The sequence below is a fragment of the Sander lucioperca genome, chromosome 13 (assembly GCF_008315115.2).
Source record: "Sander lucioperca isolate FBNREF2018 chromosome 13, SLUC_FBN_1.2, whole genome shotgun sequence".
Classification (NCBI taxonomy): domain Eukaryota; kingdom Metazoa; phylum Chordata; class Actinopteri; order Perciformes; family Percidae; genus Sander; species Sander lucioperca.
This window is the reverse complement of record NC_050185.1, coordinates 13,834,930-13,862,680: the sequence shown is the minus strand read 5'-3', so window position 1 is coordinate 13,862,680 and position 27,751 is coordinate 13,834,930. Positions and strand designations below refer to the sequence as shown.

Sequence of the window (27,751 nt, the reverse complement as noted above, 5' to 3'; positions counted from 1 at the left end):
TCCTTCTTTCTGGTCAAAGAGGGTTATGAAAACATTTTAATACTATTTCAGTGCTCTTGGGAGGAAAACAAGAGAAGGAGAGACAAAGTTACAAGCTATTGACATCTTACTGTATCAACATGTGGGTGTTATTGACGCTGCGTGGTTAGATGTGGGTGTGCCAGCACAATCCTGCATGTTTTTTTTAGCTGTGCATTTGATAGGAGAAGAGTAGCAGACAAACGATCCAGGAGCAGGTGCTCATCAGAAACATGCTCACAGCTGAACATGGGACAAGTTGTTCTGCAGAGGAAGAAAAGAAAAGTGGGATGCAACAGTTGACAAAATCCTTGGAGCCACACACACACACACACACACACACACACACACACACACACACACACACACACACACTCACACACTTACACATTTTAACAATTTATTTAAGTCCACTCGAAGGGAACAATTTACAGGGACATAAATATTATAGATGCAGTTACGTAAATACATATACAAAATCATCACACACACACACACACGCACACAGTCAATCCACCTACCTCTCTCCACATTGACGCTGGCAACCTCCCCAGATATTTTGCACATGTAGGTGGTGTTGTGTGGGAGTTTGTCTGTGAATTCGGCCAGGGTCATTCTGTAGCCGTGAGGCTCCAGCTCCTCCACATAGCTTTTTTCTTTGAACTGGCCCTCTGCTGATGAACCAGACACATTGGTGTTAATAAGGGACTCTTTGGTTCCAGAGGACCAGGAGAACTCATAGCTGTTGATCTTGTTGGGCTTGGGCTCAATCAGACAGTCTACTCTCAGGTCGTTGTCATCTTCAACACACACGGATATCAGATCACACTTTGCTGGAATCAGCAACACTGGGGAAAAACAAAGACAAGCATTATGAGAAACACGGAGTAGATGAGAGCATGTGTAAAGATATATTTAATTGCAAACTTTATTATAAGCCTTTTTCACAAAAGTCTCCAAATACAAGAAAAGAAATATTTAGTAATAATACGCAATTCTTACCTCCCAGCACTCCAAATATAAACAGGGACTTGAGCATGATGAAAAAGCACCCATCCAACTTTGAAAAAAAGAAGAAAATAGCAAATTACAAAGCATCAAAAAAGGAAATGTAAACACTTGTTTTGCAGTGACACAACAAATTGAGTTATGATCCATTTAAATCAGTGCTTCTCAACCAGCAGATTGCGCTCTCCAGACAGTTGTGAGGTCATTCTGGGTGAGGTCATGTACAGAGACAAACATAGAACAAAAAGATACTAAGGTTAATTAATTAAGAAATACAAAATCTTTTGGTTAAGCAAACATGACTTATGGGTCACAAGCCAACAAGGATGAGATGCTCTGATCTAAACTGCTGTAAATGTCCTCTGGTTGCCTCCAGAACTTGATCTGAGCCCACCTGTGGTCCAGTCCAATGACTGGACATGATTCAGAGTGAAAGGCACAGATATTTTCTCTTTCCTGTTTTATTGCCTGTTTGTTATACTTTTCCTCACATTTCTCCAATGCCCTCGACATAGTTTTGCATTTGTCAGTATCCAAAGTCCAATATTATATAACATGTTTTTGTTAATGTTAAGTTATAGATTAATGTTTACACATCTCTGCACATACGTAGTTTATTTTATTATGCCCTGCGTACCTAATGTTCTAGCATACTCTTTGTGTCCCTGATTTGACACTGGTGCTCTTATCTGTTCCCCAAGCTGCAGCTGAACACCTTTGAGCAGTCTTACCTCCTTTCAGGGCTGGATGATGTAGCAGCTCCTGCCTGCGTGCTCTTATCCGGCTGGGGGATAAACCGCTGGTGACTTCAGTGTGCAGCAACGCAGAGCATCACACTTCTGAGACGAGGTGGGAGCGATACAGTGAGGTGGAGCGAGAGATAGTGGGAGGGATAAGGGTGGACCAGAGAGCGCTGATTCGTCTGTATCCTCTGCAGTGCCTGGTGGAGGACACCAGGAGGACTGCAAAACTCTGTCAGCATCATCATTTTCACCAGCAGCTTGTTATGACCTTGTTCCCTTTCCTCTCTGGTCCTCTCCTCACCTTTGTCTCATTTCCGGAGCTCCACTTCTGTTCTGATGTCCCCTTCATGTCTCTCTATGTGGTAGTCTCCCTCACGTTTCCACTTTTAAAGCTGCTCTTATACATTATAAATTACTTCCACAGAGATTAGAGTGGTTATTGTAATGTGCTCTGTCTAACAAGCACATACCTCTGCACTTACTGTGGTGAAAAGATTGACCACCTTATATTATGTTTCAAGAAAATATAAAGAGATATGTCCTTTTACTGACTTCCTGTTTGCACAGTATGTATGCATGTTACCACAGGGTGAATTTGCGACCCACTAGAAATTTCTAGAACTGTCATGCCAAATGACTCATGTAAAATGGCTCAGTGTCTCCACCCTAAGGCCAATAATAGGAATTTCATGAAATAAGTTGGAAGCAGATTCATAGCCTGCATCACAAGGTGCCAGTGGTACAGTACGCCATGTGAAGTTTAGTGGTTCCTATATGTGGATGGATATGACCAAAACCATCCAATGAAGGTCCGCTTTTTTGATAGTGAGAGAGCTAAATATTACAACAACTTATATAACAAAAGTATGTGTCTAAATAAAGTGAACATTTTGTAGGTAAACTAATGAATACTTATTCACTGCCTTCACCCACTACATAGTCACAGAGTACTGTGCCGTTACCAGCATGCTCCGTGCAGGAGGCAGGAAAACATCTGGACAGGTACCTTGTTTAGAGGATAACATAGATTGCTCACATACATACCACCAGTCCACCTGACTTACATGTGTTTGGCCTTAATGAGTAACCTGGTAAACTGGAGTCAAATTCCTTGTTTGTTTGCGCAAACCTGGCCAATAAAGCTGACCCAAAGAAAACCTACACAAAAAGGAAAACATATAAACTATTTTTTTTGGCTGCATGAGCTGAAAGTACTACATTACATAGTAACATTTGAAGAGTTTGGAGTTTGTCTGAGACAAATTTAAAGAACTACAAGGATAGAGTTGTAGCACAGAGGGTTCATGTTAGTGAAAATTGAAAAAAGGCCTAATTACTGTAATCCATTCCTCTTGACAATGTAGGGCAAACAAAATACGGCTAAATGATCTAAAAAATGATAAATATGAAGACATTTTGTGTGGCTTTTCATATAAACATTGCTTTTCCTGATCCCCAATGATATTACAACCACATTTTATATGGATTTTGTTGATCTACATGCAACTATTTTGCATTAGCAACATGTTTTGATGGAAAATTAATGGATTTCACTTTAGCTTATCAGACAGACGTGCCATGGTGCCGCCTACATAATCTTTTTCTCTTTTATCTTCAGGAACATTCAGACAAAGCCTCAGACTCTTCTGTTCTACCATTCTACTATGTCAGTTTGTGTGCAACATTGCTGGATATTTCAGCATATTCTATATGCCCATTAGTCTACGAAGAGCTACAAGTGTCAGCTTTACCATTTATCTTGCATGTTATTTTTCATTAATTCATTTATTATCTTTAAAGACTGGGAGATGTCTTAGTGAAAAAAATACAGTATATAATTTGTGTCTAGGGCTGCAACTTACAATTATTTTCATTGTCGATTAATCTGTCGATTATTTCTTCGATTAATCAATTAGTTGTTTGGTCTATAAAATGTCACATTGTGAAAAATGTTGATCACTGTTTCCCAAAGACCAAGATGACGTCCTCAAATGTCTTGTTTTGTGTGTTTATGTGTTATTCCTTTTAGTCCTTGTTTCAGTTGGCTTACTATTTTCTTTTCCCTTGTCCCCCTGTACTTGTGTAAAGTGTTTCATGAAATGCGCTATTTAAATAGAAGTTGTTATTACGCTGGTTGCTACAACAAACTCTTAATGCTTTGGCTCGTGACACAGTGACAGTGAAACGTTGCCCGGTTTAGCTCACAATACATCCAGGCTTAATTATCGTATGCAACACTTGAAATGCAACGATGCATCTGTAACGTATTCTCTTATTGTAAATTAAGGATTTTCTGTCAAAGCACAAACATTCATCACAACAATATGACCTCCCGGTAACGCTAACAGTAAGTAATACAGTGGGTAATACAGCATTGTAAAGAAAAAACCTTTACAACAGCAGGTGTGGTAAAAACACTACCACTTAAGAGGCAGCTGGAATCATCACAAACTAAAAGTTACATATAGCCACTTAAAGACTATCAGCGCCACAAAACTCTCTCTGTATTTCTCGGTATGGCTATGTTCAGAAATTGGTGTCGTCCGGCGACTTTCGCTGGCAGGAAATCGAGTGAAGATAATGACCTCTTCTGAAGAGTCCATTAGGGCTGGGCGATATGGAGAAAATCAAATATCACAATATTTTTGACCAAATACCTTGATATCGATACCGCAACGATATTGTAGAGTTGACTATTGGTGCTTTCACAAAATATTTACACAATGAGATTTTTGATAAATAATCATCAGTAATGTGGATATAATGACTAAGTGGGTAAAGGCAAATAATAGAACAGTTTCAACAGTCTGGTAAGTTCAGAAAATGATTTACGGCAGGTAGACCAGCTCTACAGCATCTCACAGACACACATTGTGATAGGTCACAGATTTCGGCGTAACATCGGAAAAGCCTGTGTGAGTATCCAGCCAGGTAAAAGGTAGATTTTTTTATATAGGCCCTCAGCTATGTAATATGTCTATTCAGCAGGTGTGGTAAATACACTACCGGTTTTGTCCAAAGCGGCCGCTAGAATCAACACAAACTGAAAGTTACATAGCCACTTTATTGTGCTCTCGAATTAATAATTAATGAAATATATAACAAAACTCACCTTTGTGCCATTAGTATGGTCTTACACGTGCCCTTCAAATTCTCACTATCGCTTATTCAACATGGTATTATTTTGATTTCAGGCTTGGCCTATATGTGAATACACTGTTCTATGTAAACATAACGGTGTGTTATCTTTGAGATCCCTTAAACGGGTGGGGGGGCGCTAGAGCCCCTGGGAGCTAATTCCTGTATCATGTAAGCCTACGTCCCTGTCTGGGCCCCTAATTGCATCTATTGAGTCTGCTGATTTAAAATAGCCTGACTGCGGCATTTTTTTTTTTTTTTTTTAACTAAATGAACACTAGCTGCCCGGCGGCTTGCTCACTCAGCTCAGCCCTCACACAGTGACAGAAAGTTGCCGGTCGGGACTGGGGGTAGGCTATCTCGGAAATAATCTGCCCACGCGTTAAGCTGCTTTATCCCCGCCAAGCCTCAGCCGGACAGAGACTGAACCAGCTCTGCTACCTCCCACAGGGAAGTTGGAATCATAGTGGGAGAAAGAAAAAGTGCCACAGGGTGCGGAATTAAGTTTGACAAATCTTTGTTTTGTGAATTAGAGGAGTGTGTTTGTCACATACATGGAAACCTGACCGGACCCTGACAAACAGACCTGAAGCTGAACCCGCCGTGTGTTCATCCTGGGAGACAGGAGGCGTAAAACAAGTGCACACTGAGAATTTAACCACAGCGAGAAGCTGGCAACGGTGTTTTGGGCATGGACAGCACTGGACTTTGGATATTCCTGATAACAACTTGTCTTATTCCAGGTAGGCTGCTCTGCGTTTCTCAGCACCTGTTAAATAAATATTAGTGATGTGACACTGGTAATGCGAGTCCTGCTAAAATACATGCTTTCTCTGTATCTAATCTATAGCCTACCAATCACAAAGAAGGAGGTACAGACACAGCGAGGAGTCGAAAAGTAGTCTAGAGGAACACGGATACATTTAAAGTAGAAAATCATCATAGTTAGGCTATAAAACATAATTGTTGTTAATTAATTAATTAATTTTAAATTGGTGGTTGCTTCATAACCGTATCCTGTATTGTTATGAGCTTGGCCGTTTAAAACATGTTTTTAATTGATGCTTTTATTTTGATAAATACTTTTGTATTTATATGAATATACAGTGTTAAAAGTGTCTTGTCTGTTTTACATTATTGTTACATATCATATAAGTGCTCATTTAAAGACTTATCATCACCCAGTATAGTATAGGCTACAGGTAGTATCAGTAATATTACTATTTTCTCAATTTCTCAACTATTGTATAAGCCATTAGTTAAAATTGATCAACTCAATGTAAGGGGTGCCTGCTTGTGATTGTTAAAATTAAGTTATTTCTTTATATACTGTAGGCTATAGATTTATTTATTTTCATTTTAACTTTCATCAGTGCAGCTCTGACAGTATTATCTGATTTATTCTCTGCAAATAAATTGTGTTTATCATTTAGTCATTTACTCCTGATCAGTGCAGAAGTCAAATCAGACCATTTCAACAAGCTCTTGCATATTTCAGTCAGTCATACAGTTGTCAACTAAACTCGCCTGGCAGGTGCACTGGGGGTGATCACACTGAGATGTGGCCGTCCCTGCAGATGCATCCCCACATCATACAGTGTTATGTGTGTGTGTGTGTGTGTGTGTGTTTGCGTGTGTGCATGTGTGTGTGTGCGTGTGTGTGTGTGTGTGTGTGTGTGTGTGTGTGTGTGTGTGTGTGTGTGTGTGTGTGTGTGCGTGCGTGCGCAAATGAATGAATAAATAAATGAATGAATAAATAAATGAATGAATAAATAAATGAATGAATGAATGAATGGACCAACTCTTGCCTCATTGTAACAGTTGCAGCTGTGTAACCAGGGCTCAAAATTAACTTTTTGGTCCACCAGCCAAATGGCTAGTGAATGTTCACATTTTACCAGCCACTCTATAGATTACCATTGCTTTTTTGGCTAGTGAGTGAAGCAAATTTACCAGCCACTTCCATATTTTACCAGCGTTTGGCTGGTAAATGGTGCTAATTCTGAACCCTGTGTGTAACCACACTAAGCTGGGGCCATATAGCTAGCAGTAGACTTGTGGCTGTGTAATAAAAGGGGGGTGATGGTATATATATATATTACATAATGACAAAAGTCGTTGTGGCAGCATATGGATGTGTTTAGCTGCTGTGATTGCTTTTTTCACTAAGTTAGTGGTAAACCCCCCATGTGCTATAGTTGAGCAGTAATTTGCTGGTGTGTATGTGTTTTTATTGAGTGTGAGGCCACGCCATGTGTGGGATTGTCATGTTGAAGGACAGAGCAGTGGATTAGAGCTGCACAGGGAGCAGGAAGGGTATAACAACATGATAGCTGCCAAGTCCTAGCCTGCTGACTGTTGCTGCAGTGTGTGTGTCTTATACTGGCTGGTGCAGACTCAGAACACTTCAGACTCAGAGTGTGTCAGAATCTGTTGGGTGCCCCAGTAGGTTGATGCGAGTGCTGTGACATCAATCACTGGTATGTTTTCACATGTAAATTTGCAGTCCTCCACTACAAAAAGACACACAGGCTGAGACTGACAGACAGACATCCTCATGAATTTTTGCATAATCCACTGTCTGCAGCTGAAACACACAGACACTACCCCACAGAAATAATCCAGCACAAGCACTCAGACCTTCTGTCCATTTCCTCTTTTATTTGTCTCTTCATTCTCCACCTCCCTCTCCAAAGTCGGCCAATTTAAAGTCTTTTTTTCCCCCTTTATTGTCTCTCAATCAGTTGAGATATTCTATATTTCTCTCTATCTTCGCTCTCTCTCTTAGGTTTTTATTCTCCTCTCATGTCCCAAAACACAGACGCAGCAGCAACAGTCATCATAATCCTGTGAGCTGCCCGCTGAACACCAGCCAACTGCACACTCCACGTTCCTACAGTGCCACAGAGATTACACATCCACACAAACATGCACATGTATCCATGCGTGTGCACACAGATCCCAATCACAAACAATGAGAGATTATAATTGATTTAGCCAAAAATGAAGGGAGAAGAAGTGTTTTTCTCCATTTCAATCAGGCAAAAAAATTGAGAGCAGCACACATAATTTGGGCAAGAGTCAGTTTCCGTTGTTGGTAAAGCTGTTCTTTGCGTTCACACTGCAATATATTGGTTTAGAGCAACAACAAAAATAGCTGCTATGGAAAATAACAGCCTAGTCACAGGTAGTGGTGTACCAGTTAAACCTCTGTCACTTTCAGGCTGCACATAATTATGCAACAGTGAGGTTTTAGTCCAAGCATTGTGTATGTTTTTGTGTGCCTGTGTGTCAGTTGGCCTTTACTGTGCTTCAGGTTTCCCTACTTTGTAAGTCACAAGGCCAAAGACACAAACCCAGTGTGTAATCCCCGATCAATCACAGATTTGATGGCTTTAAGATTAAACGGTTAATCTTTCTCTCTCTGTGTTTTTTCATTTTCTCGTCTGTCGCATGAGGTCAGTTTTTTATAATCTCGCAATGCCAGACCTATCTCCACAGTGCTGTGGAGTAAGGTCTGGCTACACTACAGATACTGTAACAAATTACTGTAAAAATACAAGATTTTTCTTACAGTAATTTGCCGTTCTTCCTAAATACAGTGGGATACTGTAAATGTTGAGGCATTTGAGGAACAAAATATTAACAGCAAGCTGCTGTACAATTTAACGGTATACTACAGAATGTTTTTCTTTTTCAGAAGCCAGATTGAGTACGCCCACAACTCTTTTAAAATCATTTGGCATTGGCATCAAGTCCCCACCACTTCATGGAGAGATTAATCGGAAAAATACAATGTTACACTAGAGATTTAATACAAAGAAGTACAACAAATAAGAAGAGAAAGAGAAATGAGACAAATTTTGCCCTGATTTTGCCTGATTTTGCACAGAGGTTGATGGTCCGCATCCTTGGCTCACATACTACACATCGCACATCCTCCGCCATCCTGCTGCTAAAGGTAATTTAACAAGGTAATTGTGTTCTTATCAAATTCAGCAGGCTAGCTAAACTGTGTTACCAGTGTCGTACCAGTTGTTTAATTTGCTTTTATTTCGTCCTTGATGTGACAAATTGGGATGCATTGGTACATTTGGTTATGGTTATGTATATGGCATTATCATTTGATGTCAGAACATTCTTTTTATTATATTTTTTTTATATGCAAATACTGTTCTAAAATAATTTAAGGATAGCATTGTTGATGGTATTTTATATTTGTAGTTTAGTAAGACCAAAGTCCTAAAAATCTGCTTAATACTGCTTGCAAAGTTATCCATTGCTTCAAAAACACCAGTGTCTCCTAATGGTTCACAATTAATTTGAAGTAAACAACTCAAATACTGTCATAATGTTAACAACTCGTCTTTTGTAATTATATTTAGTTGCTTATTATTATAAAATAATTTCTACAAGTTATATAATTTTCTCATGATTAAGACACAGAGGTAATTTTCATCCGAAAACATTGTTGAATGTTTATTTAGTGAATATGATGTGGTTCTGTATTAAGTGCAAATAACCCTAATCCACCAAACCTGATATCTTACAATCTTTCTCTGTTATTACATTTTATGCGCTTCCTTGGAATCCACCCCGAGAATTAAACAAAGGCAACCCAGGGGAAGGTGGTGTCAAAGAGGACGGGAGGCTGGACCATTAAAAAGGCAGCTAGTGTGAATCCCCATGTGGCAACCCTCATCAAAAACTTCTTGGACATTGAGTGGGGATTCGTGTAGTCGACAACCCATCACCACACAAGATATTCATATTCTTCAGTTAAGTTCTGTTCAGTCAAATTGTGCAGTTCCAGGCCAGTTGTTGATTTGTTGTTCTATTAAATTAAATGTTTTATCTTAATGTGTTTTTTTAACAAATGTATTTTAATATGGCAATATAAGCCTGAGTAATGTTTTAATGAATTTTTTCCCCAAATGTTATTATCTTTATATGTATGAGTTGTGTTTGATTGTTAATTGGCTTGAATAAATGCCTAATACAGCCAAAGGCCATTTCTCGAAGTCATTTTTATATTAAGCATTTTTCAGAGCGTTGTACAAATTTTAAATCATAAGCTTTAGCCGTGTTATACTGTGAAAATCACATTGAATAGTACTTTTAAAATGCATTTTATAGTAATACGTTGATAATGGTGCAGTTAGACATTACGACGGTGGTTCTGCAAAATGGTCTTGGGAAGGAACTTGTTATAGTGGAACATTTGCACCCTGCAAAAAAAAAAACACCACATAAAATATTAAACAAAGTTAACTGTTCACACAATACAGTAACCCATGCTATTTGAATTAGCTGGATACATGGTTAAACGTAATTTGCTTTTACCAGTGTATCGCCGTGTGTACTTCGTCCATAGCAATCCCCACCAATCGGTCCAAAAAGTCCTAGTTAGAGAGTAAATGCCGTAAACATCGTCTTTGTAAATCTTTACAATTATTCCCAGAAAGAACCAAGCAGGCCTGCCTTTTTGCACCATCCAAATTGTCTTCAAAACTTGCCATATTCAGCATGAAGCAGCATTTGTTGTTGTTTCCCGTAGTGAACGGAGTTTGAGAACAGCAACACACAGAGAGCGGAAAAATTTCAGGCAGTTATCTTGAAAATGTACTTCCAATGATCCAGACTAGTTATTTAGTATCTGTGGCATTTCTTGTTGCTAAACGTAGATGTAGTTTGCAGTTGAATGTGATGATAACAGATCTTGAGTTGTTAGTGCCATTTAGTTTGTTTCTAGGGTGAAATCTTGTATCAGAGTGACCAGCACTCTTTTTGTAATCACATTGAGGCTTTTCTGTTTAAATAAAGGTAAAAAAGTATCATATATTTTATTTTTTATTGGTGTTTGCCCAAATCTGTAAACCCTTTACCAAAAAGCCTACAGCAAAACCTTTCACTGTCCCTCTATTGAACTCTCACACAATACGAGAAAAGGTTACAAATGGCTCGTCACATAATGAGAATGATGGAGGATATCCACTCAGGATGTGAAAAAAAGCCCAACACCACGCTGTGATGCTCTTGCTGTTTTTGTATGTTGCCCATTCAAGTGTGAAACAATATCGCTATTGTTTTGTTACGTTCCCATGGTCGTCTCTTGCCAGTGGGCTGGTGAGATAATTTCCTATTGTCTAAACAATAGAAGAATGTGAATGGACTTGGAGTAGACACAGCAGAAAAGAGGAAGGTGAAAGAGATGTGGGACCAACAAGATATGAAAGTGTCTGTGTGCGTGTGTGTGTGTGTGTGTGTGTACTAGTAGTAGTAGTAGGGTGGGGGTGGGGTTGTTTGTGTCAGAAAGGTAGGCCGTCTGTCTATTCTGCCCTAACCTAAAGCCCCTAATCAGCTCAGCAACAGAACTCAGGGGGGACTCTTAGTGTGTGTGTGTGTGTGTGTGTGTGTGTGTTTGTGTGTGTGTTGTGTGTGTGTAAAGGATAGGGTTTAGACACAAGTAAAAGTATTTTGATACATTTGACAGTTTTTTTATTGCTTTTGTAAAATTATGTGATAATAGTACCAAAGCGATAACATTTTTTTTTTTTTTTATATTTTTTTCCACATTGATTTTGGACAGAAGATGGATGAGATGAAAATATGCAAATATTGTTAATGTTGGAAAGAGCCAGTTTCCAGTCTTTGTGCTAAGCTAAGCTAACAGATGCTGGCTCTAAATACAAATGTATCCTACTGACGTGAGAGTGGTATCAGTCTTTTCAGCGTCTTTCCCAAAATGCTGGGGAAGAAAACAGAAACATCTTCGAAACAGCAAATCTCTTAAATAAAATTTTCAGTTTACTATGAATCATGAAATATTGTTGTAGTATTATGGCATAGTCAGAATCAGACATAAACAAGATACTTCTATGAAGCATTTGATACATTTTAGAAAAACACATTTTAAATGTTTATCTTGACAACATTATTACTGGTGGAAAAACGTTAAACCACTGAATGTCTTTCTTATAGGGTTATAGAGGGTATAGAGGTATGGAGGTTTAAAAACCTGCATAAACAAATTTGTTAGAACTCAATCTATAAAATACTTCCCCAAAAACATTTTTATAATTGTGAGCCTCATGTACAGCAGCAAATGTACTATGGTGCAGATGCACTTTAATATCCTAAATGTTGTAATCTACTCCCACTGCTGGCCGTCTTCCCTCCCAATGACCCACACAAACACACACAATGGTTTAAAAAGTGGGCACGTGAGGCACAGTGAACTCCTTCTCTAATACAAAAATATTAAACTTATTAATATAACCAAAAAATGTGACTCAGGTTTGTACTTGACATCATGTGATGATGTTGGTCATATTTTTGATGATTGTCAGCAGTGCAGAGGTCTATCTGTATTTTGAAGATTTTGCGTGCGTGTTTGCATGCATAGAACATGCACAAATGAACCATTTACCAAATACATGTTTGCATATTAAACGCTTTTTCTGCAGATTTATATTATGAGACGAGCCAAAACAAATCTAATAAAGTAGGGAATTAATACACTCTAATCATTATATTCTAATCGTGTTTTCATCATTTAGGTGATGGGAACTAGATAAGCACACTAACATGCTGTGCCTTTTTTCTGGGAATTTGTAAATCTTTTGATTCATAAATCAATTTTAACTAAATCTCACAATTCAGTTTGCTATCAGTGGAATTTAAATTATTGTGGTTATGAATGAGATGCCGGTTTTATAGCTCAATGTAACCTATGAAACTAGTGAAATCATCAACATATTATTTCAAGCAAGTCTTAGGTGGCAGCAGAGCAAACCTATTGCATTCAATATATACATTCAAGCTCTGCAGAATAAACAGTATTGTTTATAGCGTTCTGTTTACTGTTAACTAACTAATTAATTAACTAAACTTTAAAGGTGCTGACACACCAACCCGATTATCGACTGTCGGACAGTCTGGCGAGGTCGGTGACCCGAGTCTGTTCGGTGTGTTCCGTGCCGTCGTCAGTCGGAGGAGCCGTCTGCCTTCATTTGGGCCGATTTGACTTGTTGAATCAACCAGCGGGCAGTCGGACTCAATGACCAATTACCGGAAATGACGAGTGGGATGAGCGTGACAAACGCCTCTTAAAATCTGATGAAAATCTTTTAAACTGACCTTTGTGAATCTGAAATGAAGACAGATTCAGCAACTGCATGGCCTATTTCTCGCTTAAAATGTTTTCAGAAACACGTTTCAGTGAACTATTATCGTAAAATACGAGCTCGTATTCCAAACGAGCCACCATGATGGTCTGGCTTTGAAATTCGGGAGAAGCCAGACCCACGTGACGCGTTCATCCAATCAGCTGCAGGTTTTCATTTTTTGGCCGACAATACAGAATAGTGCTGCCTGCTGTTATGGAGACGTATTACGTATTGCGCACGTGCAGAACTTAAGCTCAAGTCAGCGTCACTTTGGTGTGTTCCGAGGCACTTTTTTGACCAACTCGGGGAGACTGATCAGTCTGACTGCCTTTTCTGCCAACGGTCAATACTTTTAATTCATTGTAATTTATAAGTACATGAATCCAACTGTTCGTGAGATTTGCAAAGACCTTGATTCTTCTTTGTATTTCAGAGCTGATTGGCTTTCTGTTCTTGCACAGCTCATTGTTGAAGGTTTTTAGTCTGTCATTCAGAAATACATAAAGTGATGGTGTTGTCAGGGATTTTTACAAGTCATCCAAATTAAACAACAAAATGTATAATTTGAGCATCATAGTACACCAACGATTTAGCGTTGCACTTCTATAACATCATTGGACTCATGATGGACAATTAAAAAAAAAAGAAGGAAAAAAATTGATGCAGCAGAAGAGACACACATTTATTTCACACATTCCTCCTTTGCAAAACCTGCCGCCTACATTACCCAAAATGCAACCCGCCAACTGGCAGTTCTTAACTTAAACGTAACATTGTTTTGGGGCATATAAGAGTGCAGTCTCAAAACTGTTCAACTATACACTGCATGTAACTTTTAGCCTACTTCAAATATTGTGTCCAGTTGGAAAAGAGAACAAGGAAAATAATGTATTACAGTTTATACTTAACTACAGGAAAACATGAAAAAATATGATAACATGTCAGAACAAAAGTAGCACTGAACCCTGCTTGATTTCAGTCTGTGCACATTAAGTTCAACAAACCTCTAGAAAATCACCACAAAAACATTGGTATGTAAAAAAAAGTTAGTTATTCTTAGGTTGTATAAATAAAGTATTTATGTGCTATTAATGAAGCTCTTACACAGCTCTGACAGAAATATTACTGTAGGATACCAAAATACTGTGAATGGGTTAAAGCATTACTTCCAGGTTAACAAGAGGACCTTGTCAGAGAGATGAACAGCTTTAGTTTTGATGTCTGCGCTGTTAGCCTGGGGTGTTTTTGATTGTTAGCCTCTGTGATAGATACTAGACTAGAAAACTGATGGAATGATCAATATTCATCCATTAATAACATGGAAATATTGGATTACATAATGAACCATGAACAATGGCCCCTCGTTTATATCTTTAAAAAAAATACAATACTTCAAACATGGAAATCACCCCTGGGTATGGGTTACATTCACAATGTCTAATTCAGCATTGTATTCACGTAGTAAAATTTCCAGTCATCTGGTTTGTGGCATTACATGTTTGAGAAAGTTAAAAATAACCAGCTAGAGTAGGACTTGCTTTACAGTAATGTCAGAAATTGCTGTTTCCATAATGACATTTATAGAGTGACCAACACACACACACACATACACTTACATTAGCCTATTCTATATTTCATTTCCTGTTGTGAGATAAGATTTTGGGGTGACATTATTGTCTTTTTTTAAAAGAGGAAGCCAAATAGATCATGGGAGGTAAACAATATGACATGATCATCATTTAGGAAATCAATGTGTATGTTGATTATATGTTGCAAAGATTTTGTTTTGTTATTATGAGTCTGTATTTACCGGGCTATTTCACAAAACCTAGATAGCGGATTAAGCCGGGATTTCCCAGTTATCCTGACTCAATTTAGCCTTGACTCGGTTTTTGCCTTATTATTATCAGCCTGCATTAAATTCAATAGGTGCATATTGCTGTTCAGTTAAGTACTGTTATTATTTAAAGTTGTGACCATTATTTTTTATAATTATTCATGTGACAGTCATCGTTACTGTTATATTGCTGTATGAAAACTGCTGTTCATATTGTTGTTAGAAGTTTGATGAATATATTACGGCAGTTGTTGAGATAATTAGAAAAGACTAATGAAGTCGCAAATGTGTTTTAAATTAGTCTGTTACTAAGGGCAATACATAAAATGCTGTACATGTGTGTTTCTAAAGTGGACCAATGCACCTTAAATTATTTTAGTTAATTAATTTTTTTGTTTGTACATTGTGTAATTTTTTGAGTTGATTCTTAGCAAAAACCCCTTTGTTCTTTCACAAATATGTACTCATTCATGTGTAATTACTTCCACCAACTAATCAAAGTATTCTCTTAAGTGTAGAATCTGACATTCAGAATCATTCAGAATACATACGAGCAACTCGCTCGAATGACGGCAGCCACGTGGCGCCTCCATCTTTAAAATACATTAGCCAAAGAGGGACATACCTTAGCATTTCGCCCTCTTACACCTATTGGCACCGTGACGAATGCAAGGGGGAGATTACTCGCCAAGGAAGCGAAATTATAGACTTAGTTCACTGGACCAGTAACTATATAGTGTTGTAGGCTACTGTACATTCAGGTAACAACAGGGACAGGACACCCCAATGGTTTTTGACCTTATATTTTGCTGGGGGGAAATAACTGATTAATATACTCTGTTACATTCATGTTTATAGTGTGCATGGAATTTATCACTTAATTATCATTATAGTTTCTAGATTTTAGAGTCCTACTAGATTTAGTATTTCTGTGTCAACGTGTCTTTCTTTTCTATGTATATATGTTAGAATATATATATATATATATATATATATATATATATATATATATATATATATATATATATATATATATATATATATTAGGGCTGTCAAAATAACGCGTTAATTTCGATTAATTAATCTGAGAAAAAATAACGCAGATTAATCCATTCCATATTGACGTTAGACCCGGAGCCATTCTAGCCACCATTGGACTGTAAAATGAAGGAGGGAGACGAGAATGTGCTGCCTGGATCATTGATTGGAACATTTACTTGTAAAAATCTTCTTCCTGCCAACCCTGGCTACCGAAATCTGGTGCCACTGATATGTCTGCTCTTCTCTCTGGTGCTCTGAAGACGATACAGGCAACACAAACACCGCTGCATGTGACGCTAGTTAACACTATTCTCGACAGCAGCTAACGTTAGCCTACCGCTAGCTAGTTAACACTACACTTGACAGCAGCTAACGTTAGCCTACCGCTAGCTAGTAGCTGGATTAAACACGGTTACAATGCTGACAGCTAACGCTGAACGGTGTAAAGTTTGACTGTGTTTTACTGTAGAGGACTGTGACTCAACAGCGGGATGTAACAATCTGCAGCTGCCGAGCTGCCGTCGGAAAAACAACACAGACGGTGCGTTCAATGAAACTGGTAAACTACAGCTTCGTGGTGCATTTTAAGTTATTGTAAATGTCCTTGGTGGTTGTTTTTGTCGTTCAACAGCAATTTATTAGTGAAATAAGTTATTGTTATTGTTATACATTATTATTAAATCATTTAATTTTGACCATATGGCCTTAGCAATAAACAAGCCGTTCTTTAATGTCACCAATGGTTGTTTAGTGCCCTTTGTTTTCTTTTCTTTTTTTACTTTCTTAAAAGGTATCGGTTCAGGCACCGTTAATTATGTATGCGATTAATTTCGATTAATTAATCACAGAGTCTTTAATTAATTAGATTAATTTTTTTAATCGATTGACAGCCCTAATATATATATATATATATATATATATATATATATATATACATATACGAGGGAGCAAAGCATGTAATATGTGAAGAAGGAAACTCAGCCGCTGTAAAAAAAAAAAAGAAAAAATGAGAAAAATCGTGGCAGATAATAGCGGACCGACTGAATGATAGTCTAAAAATATACATTTACCAACTACTGCTCTTAACTGAAACCATTCAATAAGTCACTGTCATTTGCAAAAACGAACAGTTGTACGCTTTGCATTAAAAGTGAGCAGTGGAAGTTAATATGACTTAGGTAATTTATATTTTAGCCCATGAGAGAGAGGGAGAAACAGAGTGAAAGAGATATTTCCGCATCATATTCTAGCGTTGTAGAAAATTGATCTTCATGGTAAATTTCCTGAGTAACATTATTGTCTGCTTTTAAGGCACAGAGTACAATTGTTAATTTGTGCAAATGATTAGTAGCCTAATCCTTGAATGGTATGATTATGACGGCTTCAATTCAGAGCAGTGGTCAGGAAATGTATATGTTTAGGCTACTTACGCATTCATTCGGTTTGCGATCATCTGCCACGCTTTCTCTCGCTGTTTCATTACAGCGGCTGTGTTTCTTTTTCTTTTTCTTTTTTTTTTTTACAAATAATGTGTTTCACGTTATCATACTTCCACAAGAAACTGCTGCTCACTCTGTATAAAGTATGTACAATGCACATTCTCCATTGTAGCATCAGTAAATCTGTGATCGACCTCGCGGTCTGTTAAGGAAAGCCGTGGACGGGCATCTATCCAAATTACTTCAGCCTGGCTTGACCTAGTCGCTCCTCCTCAGCCTGGTTTGACCATCGTGAAACGCACCAAGCCAGGCTGCACAGATTAGACTAGGTCAAGCCTCACTTTATCAGTTATCCTGGATTTATAAATTTTGCTTTTGTGAAACAGCCTATTTCAAGTAAACGTTTCAAGCTAAATTTTGATGAAAGAGGTTAAGTGTTGTTTTTTCTCCTATAAAGGAAAGAAACACACAAAGTAATCGAAACTGATTACATTTCAAATACATATGGTGAGATACTTTATGGTGAGATAATTTACAGTATATCTTTAGAATTTTAAGGCAAAGTTATTCTTCTCATGACAAGTACATTGGCAGCAGTTGGCATGTCTGGATGCATTTCCATCTCTTGAGCAACTTTTATTATCTATATTTATTATATATAGGCCTACTATTAAGCTGCTGGCATGTGAAGAGGAAGAGGGGATTTTAAATGGATTAACAATAAATAAAAAATAAATAAATTTTATTTCTTCATAAAAAAGTTAGTAATGATAAAGAAATACCGATGGTAAGACAGAGGTTTCTGTGTGTGTGTGTGTGTGTGTGTGTGTGCGCATATACTGTGTAACCATGTGTGTATGAGAATGAGAGCAGCCATTGTTCTGAGCTGTTTTGTTCAGTGTACCATCATTGTTCCTCATCCTGCATCATGAATAACATACATTTATTCTTTATGAACTGACCTGATTAAACAGGATGTCATTTAAAGTTATCTGACAAAACAAGTAAACACATGTGACTCACATAGTGAACCGGTTTACATGCTGTGGAGTTGTTGAAGGGGATCAAAAAGTCAGTGGGAACAGTAATCAAACAAATTGTGCTTATTTATACCTCACTCTAATCCACAACCTTTGACCTCAGCTCACCTCTCACGCTGCTGAAATGGATTACCTTTGACAGCTGAGCTCAGCCCATCATGCTGCTGACAGTGAACCACTAAGACCATGTCAGTCTGATGCTGCCAACTTGTGTGTATTTGTGTGTGCAGTGAAAGTGTGTTTATGTCTTTACCTCTTGTGTTTCTCATCCAGGAAAGAATGGCCAGACTGTGGAAATGGATGATGGGAAGTGGGGGTATGTTGGCTCAAAGGTGGATCTCCGTTGTCGGTTCATCAACAGCTCTCCACCTGTCAAAATCTCACAGGTATTCAGTCGTTCACCTGTGGATTACACCCACGTGTAATCAGATTGAAACATAAAATACAAATAATATCATTCATACCCAGGACGCATTTGGCAGCAAAAGAGACAGATATTTCCCTTCAGAGTTGGTAGAGACCAAAAACAGATCTAGTGAATATTAAACTTACATTCATCAGGTGGACACTTGGTTTACTAACAACTTTTGCCATATCAACTTAAAAGTTTATAGTATGTCAATGTTGCGATCACAACTTTCATTTGCCCCCAATCGGCCAAAGAAACTATTCAGGTTGCAGCATCATCATTAATACAGTTAGAATCAGCCAGTTTTGGTTCAAGCATGTAGGTGAGAAATCTGATTCAAATATTCAACAGTGACCAGTTTACTTCAGTGCATGTAAACATGTTCTGCTTATCTACAAAACCTTGTTATTAGCCAGTCTCTGTGAAAGGAGGCCACATTAAAAAACACTAGATGTGTCATAGAAAGAAAATCAGAGGCTAGCTTTCACATAGCTCCGTAGATTCTTGGTAATTTAGAGTACACATACAAAACAAAATGCCCAAATTTTAGATTTGAATATGTGAACAGATATTTTACAACAATACGTTTTTCTTTCGAAATCACTTTAAGGGACCATTCCAGCAGTTTTGCCTGTATAACCCAATTAACTATATTATTAATTACTGGCTACAATTTCCAAATTCATCCAGGAAGTCATTTTCATTTCAGTAAGGCATTACAATTAAGAAAAGTCCCTGCTCTGAACTGTATTACCACTTAACAATAATGAATCCCATAATGCAATAACGTAAACCACTGGCTGCCAAACTTGTGGTTTGCTTTTGAAAATGGGCATTAATAATGAAAAATATAAATATGCAATATGCCTCTTAGTTAATTGGCTAAAACCATTGCCTACTCAAAATTACATGACTCATATAACAGTTTTATGTTTCATACCAGAGCTCTTGGTGGTTCATATGAGAGCTCTTCTACACTTCCCCTCATCATTTACTTCTTCAATTTTAATCCATCCTTCTTTCTCAAGGTAACATGGCAGAAACTGGTGAATGGCACTAAGCAGAACGTGGCAATCGCAAATCCTTCCCTGGGTGTGTCTGTGGCCCCGCCCTACAGAGACCGTGTCACCTTCAAGAATGCAGCAGTGAGGCGGCGGACTCCGACTCTGGAAGACACCACCATCACTTTCTCCTCGCTCCGCCTTTCTGACGAGTTCACCTACATCTGTGAATACACCACGTTCCCTGCAGGGAACCGAGAAAACACTGTAAACCTCACTGTCTACGGTAAGGCAGATTTGTGATGATCTTATCCTCAAGTGAAATACATATGATGGAGATGTTAAATGTAAAGGCACATAAACCTCAGCAATTTCCCCTTGTTTCCAGTCTCTATGATAAGCTAAGAAAACCACCCACCTAACTATATAGTTAAGAGAATATAAAAGCTCCAAGACGAAACTGACAGAAGGACAGGAAGTCGCAATTGCAAATCTGTCTGCTACTTCAGCACCACGGACAGCGCCATGCATTTATTTATTCTAACTTGCACAAACCCTTAGTCAGAGAAATATATAATACGTAATATTTCTGCATTAAAATGTATAACAATGACTACACATATGTTATGTATTTTGTTTATTTGTATATTATCTTAAATGTTTCCATCAATGTTCAACCCTCACCCCCACTGGTGAATTAAGTCTCCCAGCGACAGGGGGTACAACAAACCCCTTTCCCCCGGTGCAGAAAAATCTGAGAGATAACACCGACATGTAAAATATGTAAGGGTAATGCCCAACAAGGTGTCCATTGTCAGGTATTAATGGACGACAGCGAGGCGTGAACCGGCCGACCCCCGCCGAAGTTCATTAATACCTGACAATGGACACCTCGAAGAGCATTAACCCGCTTATACCATGGTCACTTGCTAAATAACATATTTTTAAAACATAAGTTTATATTTTAATTTGTTTTACAATCAAAATCTAAAGTTTTTCCAAACAATAACTCTGTTTCCCTGGTTATGCCTGAGGGTTGGACTAATACCTGGAACAATCATTCCCATCCTTTAAGGTTCTTATGCAATGCAAATGTTGTTCAGTCCTCCAGGAAATAGGAAGGACCTTAGATACGACTTGCCTCCCTTAGCAGCGGGAGATATTTATAGTTCGCTCAGCTCGTAGAACCGAGCCAGAAAGCTAACGCTATGCTAGCAAGATCCAAAGTCAATAACATTGTGTACAGTTGGCAATCAGTAAAAATAACCTTACAGTATGTTGAACAACAAGACAAGCTAGCTATCCAGCCATGTCATTATCCCCAAAACAATACAACAACTTTTACGAACAATTCTATCCGCGATGTGTAACGTTACTGTCGGCCTCAGCCTTAAGTAGTGACCTGAACTGCGAACGGGATGTGACATAATGTTATTCGCTGTGACACAAAGTCAGTTCAGAGCAGAGGGGCATAATAACTTACTTCTTACAGCGTGTGTGTTAGTGCCATCCTGTGGTGTTCAGAGGACGAGGCACTGAAGCAGCACAGTGTTCAAATTAACAGATTCACATTTCCTTTTTGTTTTAATGTAGCACATTAAGTTAGAACAGTAAACAGTCAGTTTCACCAGAAGTCCTTTAGTATGTTTCCTACATCACTTTTTTATGGACACCCTGCAGCCAATCAGAATTGAGTAGTCACCCAGACCATGGTATAAATTGTGATATTGGGGTTTTAGCTGGCTAATGTTAGCTTGCTTGCTTGCTTGCTTGCTAACCTCTCAGCTACCACAAGTAATGAAGTTATGTGGGAAACACTGCAGCTATTTCATTAGAATGACATAACATTAATAGACGTTACTAAATGTAACGTGAAAACAACTTTAATACCTTAACTAGTCTGTAAACAGATACATTTCCATTGGCAATTGTGGTTGTGAAGACAACAACTCCTATGATCCCATACAACTGCACATATGTATGTAATCAAAAAGTCTGTGTTTTGATTGAGAGAACTGTATGGAGACCATACATATTGTACATAGTGGGCATGCATCTTGGTCATTTTGCTAACAAGGAGGATGGCATCCCCACTTAAATTGCCTACTGAGTGTACACACATTGATTTAGCAATATTCTGTTTTGAGGAAATTGTTTAGGACTTTTCTTTTTATCAAACTACTGTTTCCAAGGTCAAGAATTAACTTCAACATGAAGTTGTTAATGAGGTGACTACTGTTCATATTTTCTGTAGTCAAGTTACAGCATTTACCTGTCCGCCCTTTGAATAGGCTGCCGTAAATGAAACATTATACAATATTATCATGCTTTAAAACATGCTAATGCTAGATTAACTCAATGATTGTGTTTATTTTCATTCACTCAGTTCGCCCAACAACTCAGATGACTCTGTCCACGCCGACGCTGGTGGCTCGTTCATCCAATGTGAAAACACCGGTGGCCACCTGCATCTCTGCCAATGGAAAACCACCCAGTACTATCAGGTGTGTGTGTGTGTGTGTGTGTGTGTGTGTGTGTGTATATATGTGCTTTAGAGGAAGACAGGTGTTTTCTCTCTTTTTACCCTCCCTTTTTAAAGTTTTACTGACCTTGTTTGCCTTAGTTGTTTAACTCCCACTTAACTACAAGTCAGCCTACATCGATGTATCTCTGTGTCGTGACCCTGATTCCATGTTGATCTGTGTAGGTGGGAGACGAGGGTGCCGGGAGAAGTGACCACCCGGGAGTACAGGAACTCAGACGGTACGTTCACTGTCCAGAGTGACTACATTTTGGTGCCCAGCAGAGAAACACACAAGGAGACGCTCACCTGCGTCACCACCTACAACGAGGAGGTCTTCACTGACAGCGTCACCCTCGATATTCAGTGTAAGTCTTTTTCAAGCTCATACCTATACAGGTAAAATATTAACACTATTACAAGCTAATTTTCTGTTATTTGTTTGTGTTTGTTTTTGTGCCAGATGAGCCAGACGTTTCGGTGGATGGGTTTGATGGAGACTGGTACCTGAACCGAGAGAATGTCCAGCTGACCTGCCAAGCTGATGCCAACCCGGCTGTCTCTCTGTATCAGTGGAGGCTGTGAGTACAACTCTGTTTGTTTGTGTTTCACTCAAATTTACTATTCAAAGTGAGATCACCTTATTACAATGTATCAATGAGGTTGTGGTCTATCCCTCCCAGCAACATTTGTTTGCTCATTCTTCATGCAAATATCTACTTTACTTTTCTTTTCTACTGCCAACAAACGTACACGTAAGCCAAACAACACACCATCTGCTTTCCTTTGTTTTTGTCCGTTCTGTTTTGTTAATACTGTCTTGTTGAAATGGGATAATTCACAGAATTTCCCCAAAAGTAGACATTCTTATGTGGAAATTGTGCCTCTCCTGTGTTTGAGTAGATCACAAAACAAACAAGCAGAGGTCGCAAATGTTTAGGGCACTGCATGTTTAAATGAAAGTTATTCACATGGACAAAATGTTGATTGATGAGACTCTTAGTTTTACAACTTGTTGCACTTCTTTTTTAAGTTTTATTTTCTGTATTTCTTGCAGGAATAATGGCTCCTTACCGAGCAATGCTGAGATCCGAGACAACGTCCTTACCCTTAAAGGGCCGGTCACGTATGACCTGCAAGGCACTTATGTGTGTGATGCAACCAACAGCATCGGGACACGATCGGGCTCTGTGGAGGTCAGCATTACAGGTACGTTTACCTGGAGTCTGGGTACTGTACCTCAAAGCTACTGTGAGCAAGGAATGTGTCTGTTTAGTTTTTTATTGATGTTTGTGTGTTTTTTCTGTAGAAAAGCCTCTACCGCAGATAGCAACGGGTGATGTCATCAGCGTAGTTGCCTTATTACTGGCTGCTGGAGTGCTCATGGGCATTACCGTCACAGTCCTGGTGCTCAAAATAAGAAGTAGAAAAGACGACTCCTCGTACGTATACAGTCATTAGCCCTCTATTGTCCCAACATGCTTTGTATCCTCTATTACCATCCTAATCGTCTAACTTTTATACTCTTTGATCAGAAATGACTCTCCGTCCAGAAAACTGTCCCAGCCATTAAGGAAAAGACCAGCAGATGATATCCAGGTAACCTTTGTGTTGTGTTTGTAATCACATGTTCAAAGAGTTGCCAGTGGGCTTAAGTGGAGATTTTGTGCATGAACTTGTTTATTATCACGGCATTTGCAGCGAGATTCTATGCAGCTCTTACTAGAGATCAGCTGTGATTTAGATATAGATGTTAAGAATATATGCACTGTACTCTCTAGCTATCGTTACACTGTTCTTTATGTGGAACGTATTGGAAGCTCTGTACTTTGTTATGTATAAGAATGTATGTAAAGGCTCGGTCATAACAGCATTTATAACTGCAAAATGTTTGCTAAAATCACTTCATTTTAGAGGAATCTGTGTGATCAGAGGATTTGCTCAGGGAGTGCTTTGCATGAATGTGAACTTGCTGTGTTGGCCAGTTCCAAACCGTCTGAACAGTGCTGACCTTTAAGGGAACAGAGACAGTCCATACTAGCACTACTAGGAGGTCAGTAACTTTACAGGGTACCCTTAAAGGGGTGATAGAATGGTTATATAGGGTATTTCACGCTGTTCCTTAAGGTCTCCTAATAGGGTATGTAACATTTGTTGGGCTGAAAATGTCCCTTTTGCTGTTCTTTTGGCCCTAATGCTACCCTGTTAAATGGGCCTGGATTGAAATGAGAGCTTTTCTGTCTTATATGGTCTGCTCATGAATATTTAGAGGAGCTGCGCGTTGATTGGTTGAGCGAACCACATACACAGACATTGGAGACGAGACAGCAGTTCTCATATTTCAGACACTGCAATGTTATACATTGTTAGTCTGCTATTTTGTTACTAAATTCACTTCTGATACTTTTTTATGCGAGAAATCAACTATATAAAGCTCAAATATGGGCTATTTTACGAAAATGTATGGCTAATTGCAAATTTGGTAAGACATGTCGGACTTCAGGAGCTCCACACAGTCTGACGAGCCTGCTGCGCTCCATACCAAGGGCAAAGTCACCGTTTCTGGGTTACAGGACTACCGGGGCTCGGAGCCAGCTGCCGGCATAACTATAGTATATTTACACTTTGAATTTCATCATGGCATGTATATCACAGCTACCCTAAGGTCTTACAAAGCTTAGCTAACACTTTTCCGATTTCAATTTAATGCATTTTTGTGAATTTCAGAGGTCCCGTTAGGATGAGGCTAGCCAACTCTCATTGATAAGCTCCATCCAGCTCACTCGCGGACAAGAGGCGTTTATTTCCCCGATCGTTTGTTTAAATAACTCAACACACATATCCATTGTAAGATTAACTGGAACCTGTAGTAAGAGATTGTGGGCGTAACAAGCTCGCTGACCGCGCTCTCACACACACCGGCCATTTAACAGGAGAGAGGAGGGAGAGCAGTGAGCTGCAGACCCTGGCGCTCCGTCAGGGCCTCGGCATTTCGTAGTCCAGTAATCCAGAAACGGTGACTTTGCCCGTGTATGGAGCGCCACGGGCTGTCGGCCGTGACGGAGCTCCATCTAGCTCACAGCGGGCCGGGCTCTGTGAAGGAGGACACGCCGGGCGGCGAAGCAGCAACCCTTGGCAGCACCGGCCGCTGAACTCCGACACGGACAAAATTTGCAATTAGCCATCAATTTTCGTAAAACGGCACATATTTGACCACTACCTATTTGATTTCTCGCATAAAAAAGTCTCAGAAGTGAATTTAGTAATTAAATAGCAGACGAACAATGTATACAATTTCTGAGATCTGCGCGACCTAGATTCAGAAGACTAAGCTGACCTCAGGTCAGTGGTGTAGCCTATGCAAATTTTGGGACGTTACAAAGATAGAAGGTAGAGCCAAATAAGGTAGGAGTTGAGGAGTTGACGTCAACTTTTAGCTTTGTTGAGATTCGCCCGTTTGCAGAGGCAGTTTCAAATTTTGAGATTTGCAGAGGAAAGAGTTGTCAATGTGATTTTGATGTTATATGTATGTCCTATTTACCCTCCATTATTCAACTATGACAAGGTAAAATCGGTTTTGCATTCTATCACCCCTTTAAGTACATACTACACAGTGTGCACGATCAGTATATCTGGTAGGGAGTATGTGTATTGTTTCTAATTTTGATACATCTTTAATGTGTCTCTCATTCCTCCACAGCACCCAGGGCGGTTTTATGAAGAGCTTCCAAACACAGCGGATTATGTAAGCTACAGACTGGCCTGCAACAAAGAGGACTACCCAGAGCCCTACTCCCCTCCCATCAAGCCTCCTCTCTCATTTCTGCCCCAACACCCCTACAACTCCTCACAACCAACCACTGCAACCAGCAGTAGCGGCACCAACACGCCAAAAAACACCTCCTCTCCTCCTCTTCCTCCTTCACACACCACGGCCATCTTTAAGTACCCCTCGGTACCAGGCCTGGCTTCTCCTCCCCCGGGAGTGGTCGCGTATACTTTTCCCAAAGAGCAGTACGTCTGAACCGACACTTCGTCAAAAACTAAAACCTGTAAAGCGAGCTCAGATGAAATGACCCGATATAAACTCTAACCTTTCCTAAGAGAAGACTGGGAAAATGTGGTTAACCTTGCATCACTGTGGACAGCACTCGAGGTCAAAGAACAATGCAGCTTTTATTGTTGGACTTGGAATTAAGTCCAGTTTTGAAACATTTTCTCTTTTATTGTGTTATCTATTATTTGAAAAGGGAAGACTGTTGAACCATATTTTAAGTGTTTAGAATAGAGGAATGTCAAGTTTAAGATTATTTCATTTTTTTCATTTGAAAAATGTATATTGCATGGATGTATTACATTTCATTGGATTATCTCTTAATATCCAATGTGGTTGACCCCTTACTTTATCCTCTATGGTATCATTTTGTAAAAAAAAAAAAAAAAAAAAGAAAGAAAGAAAAGATTATAATTTCCTATTTTATCTCTAATGCCCACTCTCTTTATCCGGCATCATACTCACTGACAATCCCTTTACTGAGAAACAGCAGACCTTCACCTTTTGGTTTTACCTCCTGTTCTTATTTACTGTGCTGGTATTTTGTATCGTTTATGTTTTTCTTGCAAAGAAAAAATCTTAAAAACATTTTTATTTACTGAACAATTTTGTTGGTATATGAAATTGATGTTTTTATTTGTGGTATCTGTGGATTATAGTATTCATTGACACTGGTTGTTGGATGAGCCTTCAATTTTTAGCATGTAAATAAAAATTGATCATGTAAACTTGTATCAACAGTGACTGAAAACCACAAAACCATACAAACTCTTCTTCTCTTTCTTTACTCTGAATATAGTATAGTATAGCTATTATCTTTCTCAGGGCTGGCATTTACACTTAATAATGTTTTAGAGCATTTCATTAGAGGCATTTCTAATCTGGTGTGATTTCATGCCAGCAGGGCTCGATGGATGGCATGTTGGTCCACCATTTTGGTCCGGATTGAAATAGCTTAACTATTTGATAGATTGCTATGAAAGGTTTTTATTAATATTGTGCTAATAAACAAATGTTTGCATGCTAACACACTAAACTAAAATGGTGAATATGGTAAACATTATACATGCTAAATATCTAAAGTATGCTAATTGTCATTGCGACCATGTTAGCATGCTAACGTTAGCATTGAGCTCAAAGCACTGCTGTTTACAGCTTCACAGAGCTGCTAGCATGTCTGGAGACTCATAGTCTTGTTCCACTAATTATTCAGTACTATAGTTACCATTTTTTTTGCATTCAGAACACTAATCCTATTAAACATAATCTGTTGCCCTGACCTAGTTATGGCATCACATCACACAGTCCACTACAGTGATCTTTCATTGATTTTT

The 27,751-nt window shown here is 38.8% G+C and overlaps 1 protein-coding gene across 3 annotated transcripts; it reads left to right on the top strand.

Annotated features, from left to right (window-relative positions):
• Nucleotides 1–5,218: 5,218 nt before the first annotated feature.
• nectin1a (nectin cell adhesion molecule 1a) lies at nt 5,219–27,145 on the top strand. Of its 3 annotated transcripts, none has more exons than XR_004894929.1 (11): nt 5,219–5,650; nt 18,706–18,818; nt 19,870–20,128; nt 22,229–22,346; nt 22,550–22,731; nt 22,827–22,944; nt 23,421–23,572; nt 23,673–23,805; nt 23,899–23,962; nt 24,278–24,439; nt 25,959–26,273. XR_004894929.1 is itself a non-coding variant. In XM_031320449.2 (11 exons), the coding sequence occupies exons 1-10, from the start codon at nt 5,599–5,601 to the stop codon at nt 24,371–24,373; spliced, it is 1,287 nt and encodes a 428-aa protein (XP_031176309.1). In that variant the 5' UTR covers nt 5,220–5,598; the 3' UTR covers nt 24,374–24,416; nt 26,064–26,307. The 3 variants fall into 3 exon arrangements, 2 of the variants coding, with proteins under 2 accessions (XP_031176309.1, XP_031176308.1); XM_031320449.2 differs by having other exon boundaries at nt 5,220–5,650; nt 24,278–24,416; nt 26,064–26,307; XM_031320448.2 differs by lacking the exon at nt 24,278–24,439 and having other exon boundaries at nt 5,223–5,650; nt 26,064–27,145.
• Nucleotides 27,146–27,751: the final 606 nt, after the last annotated feature.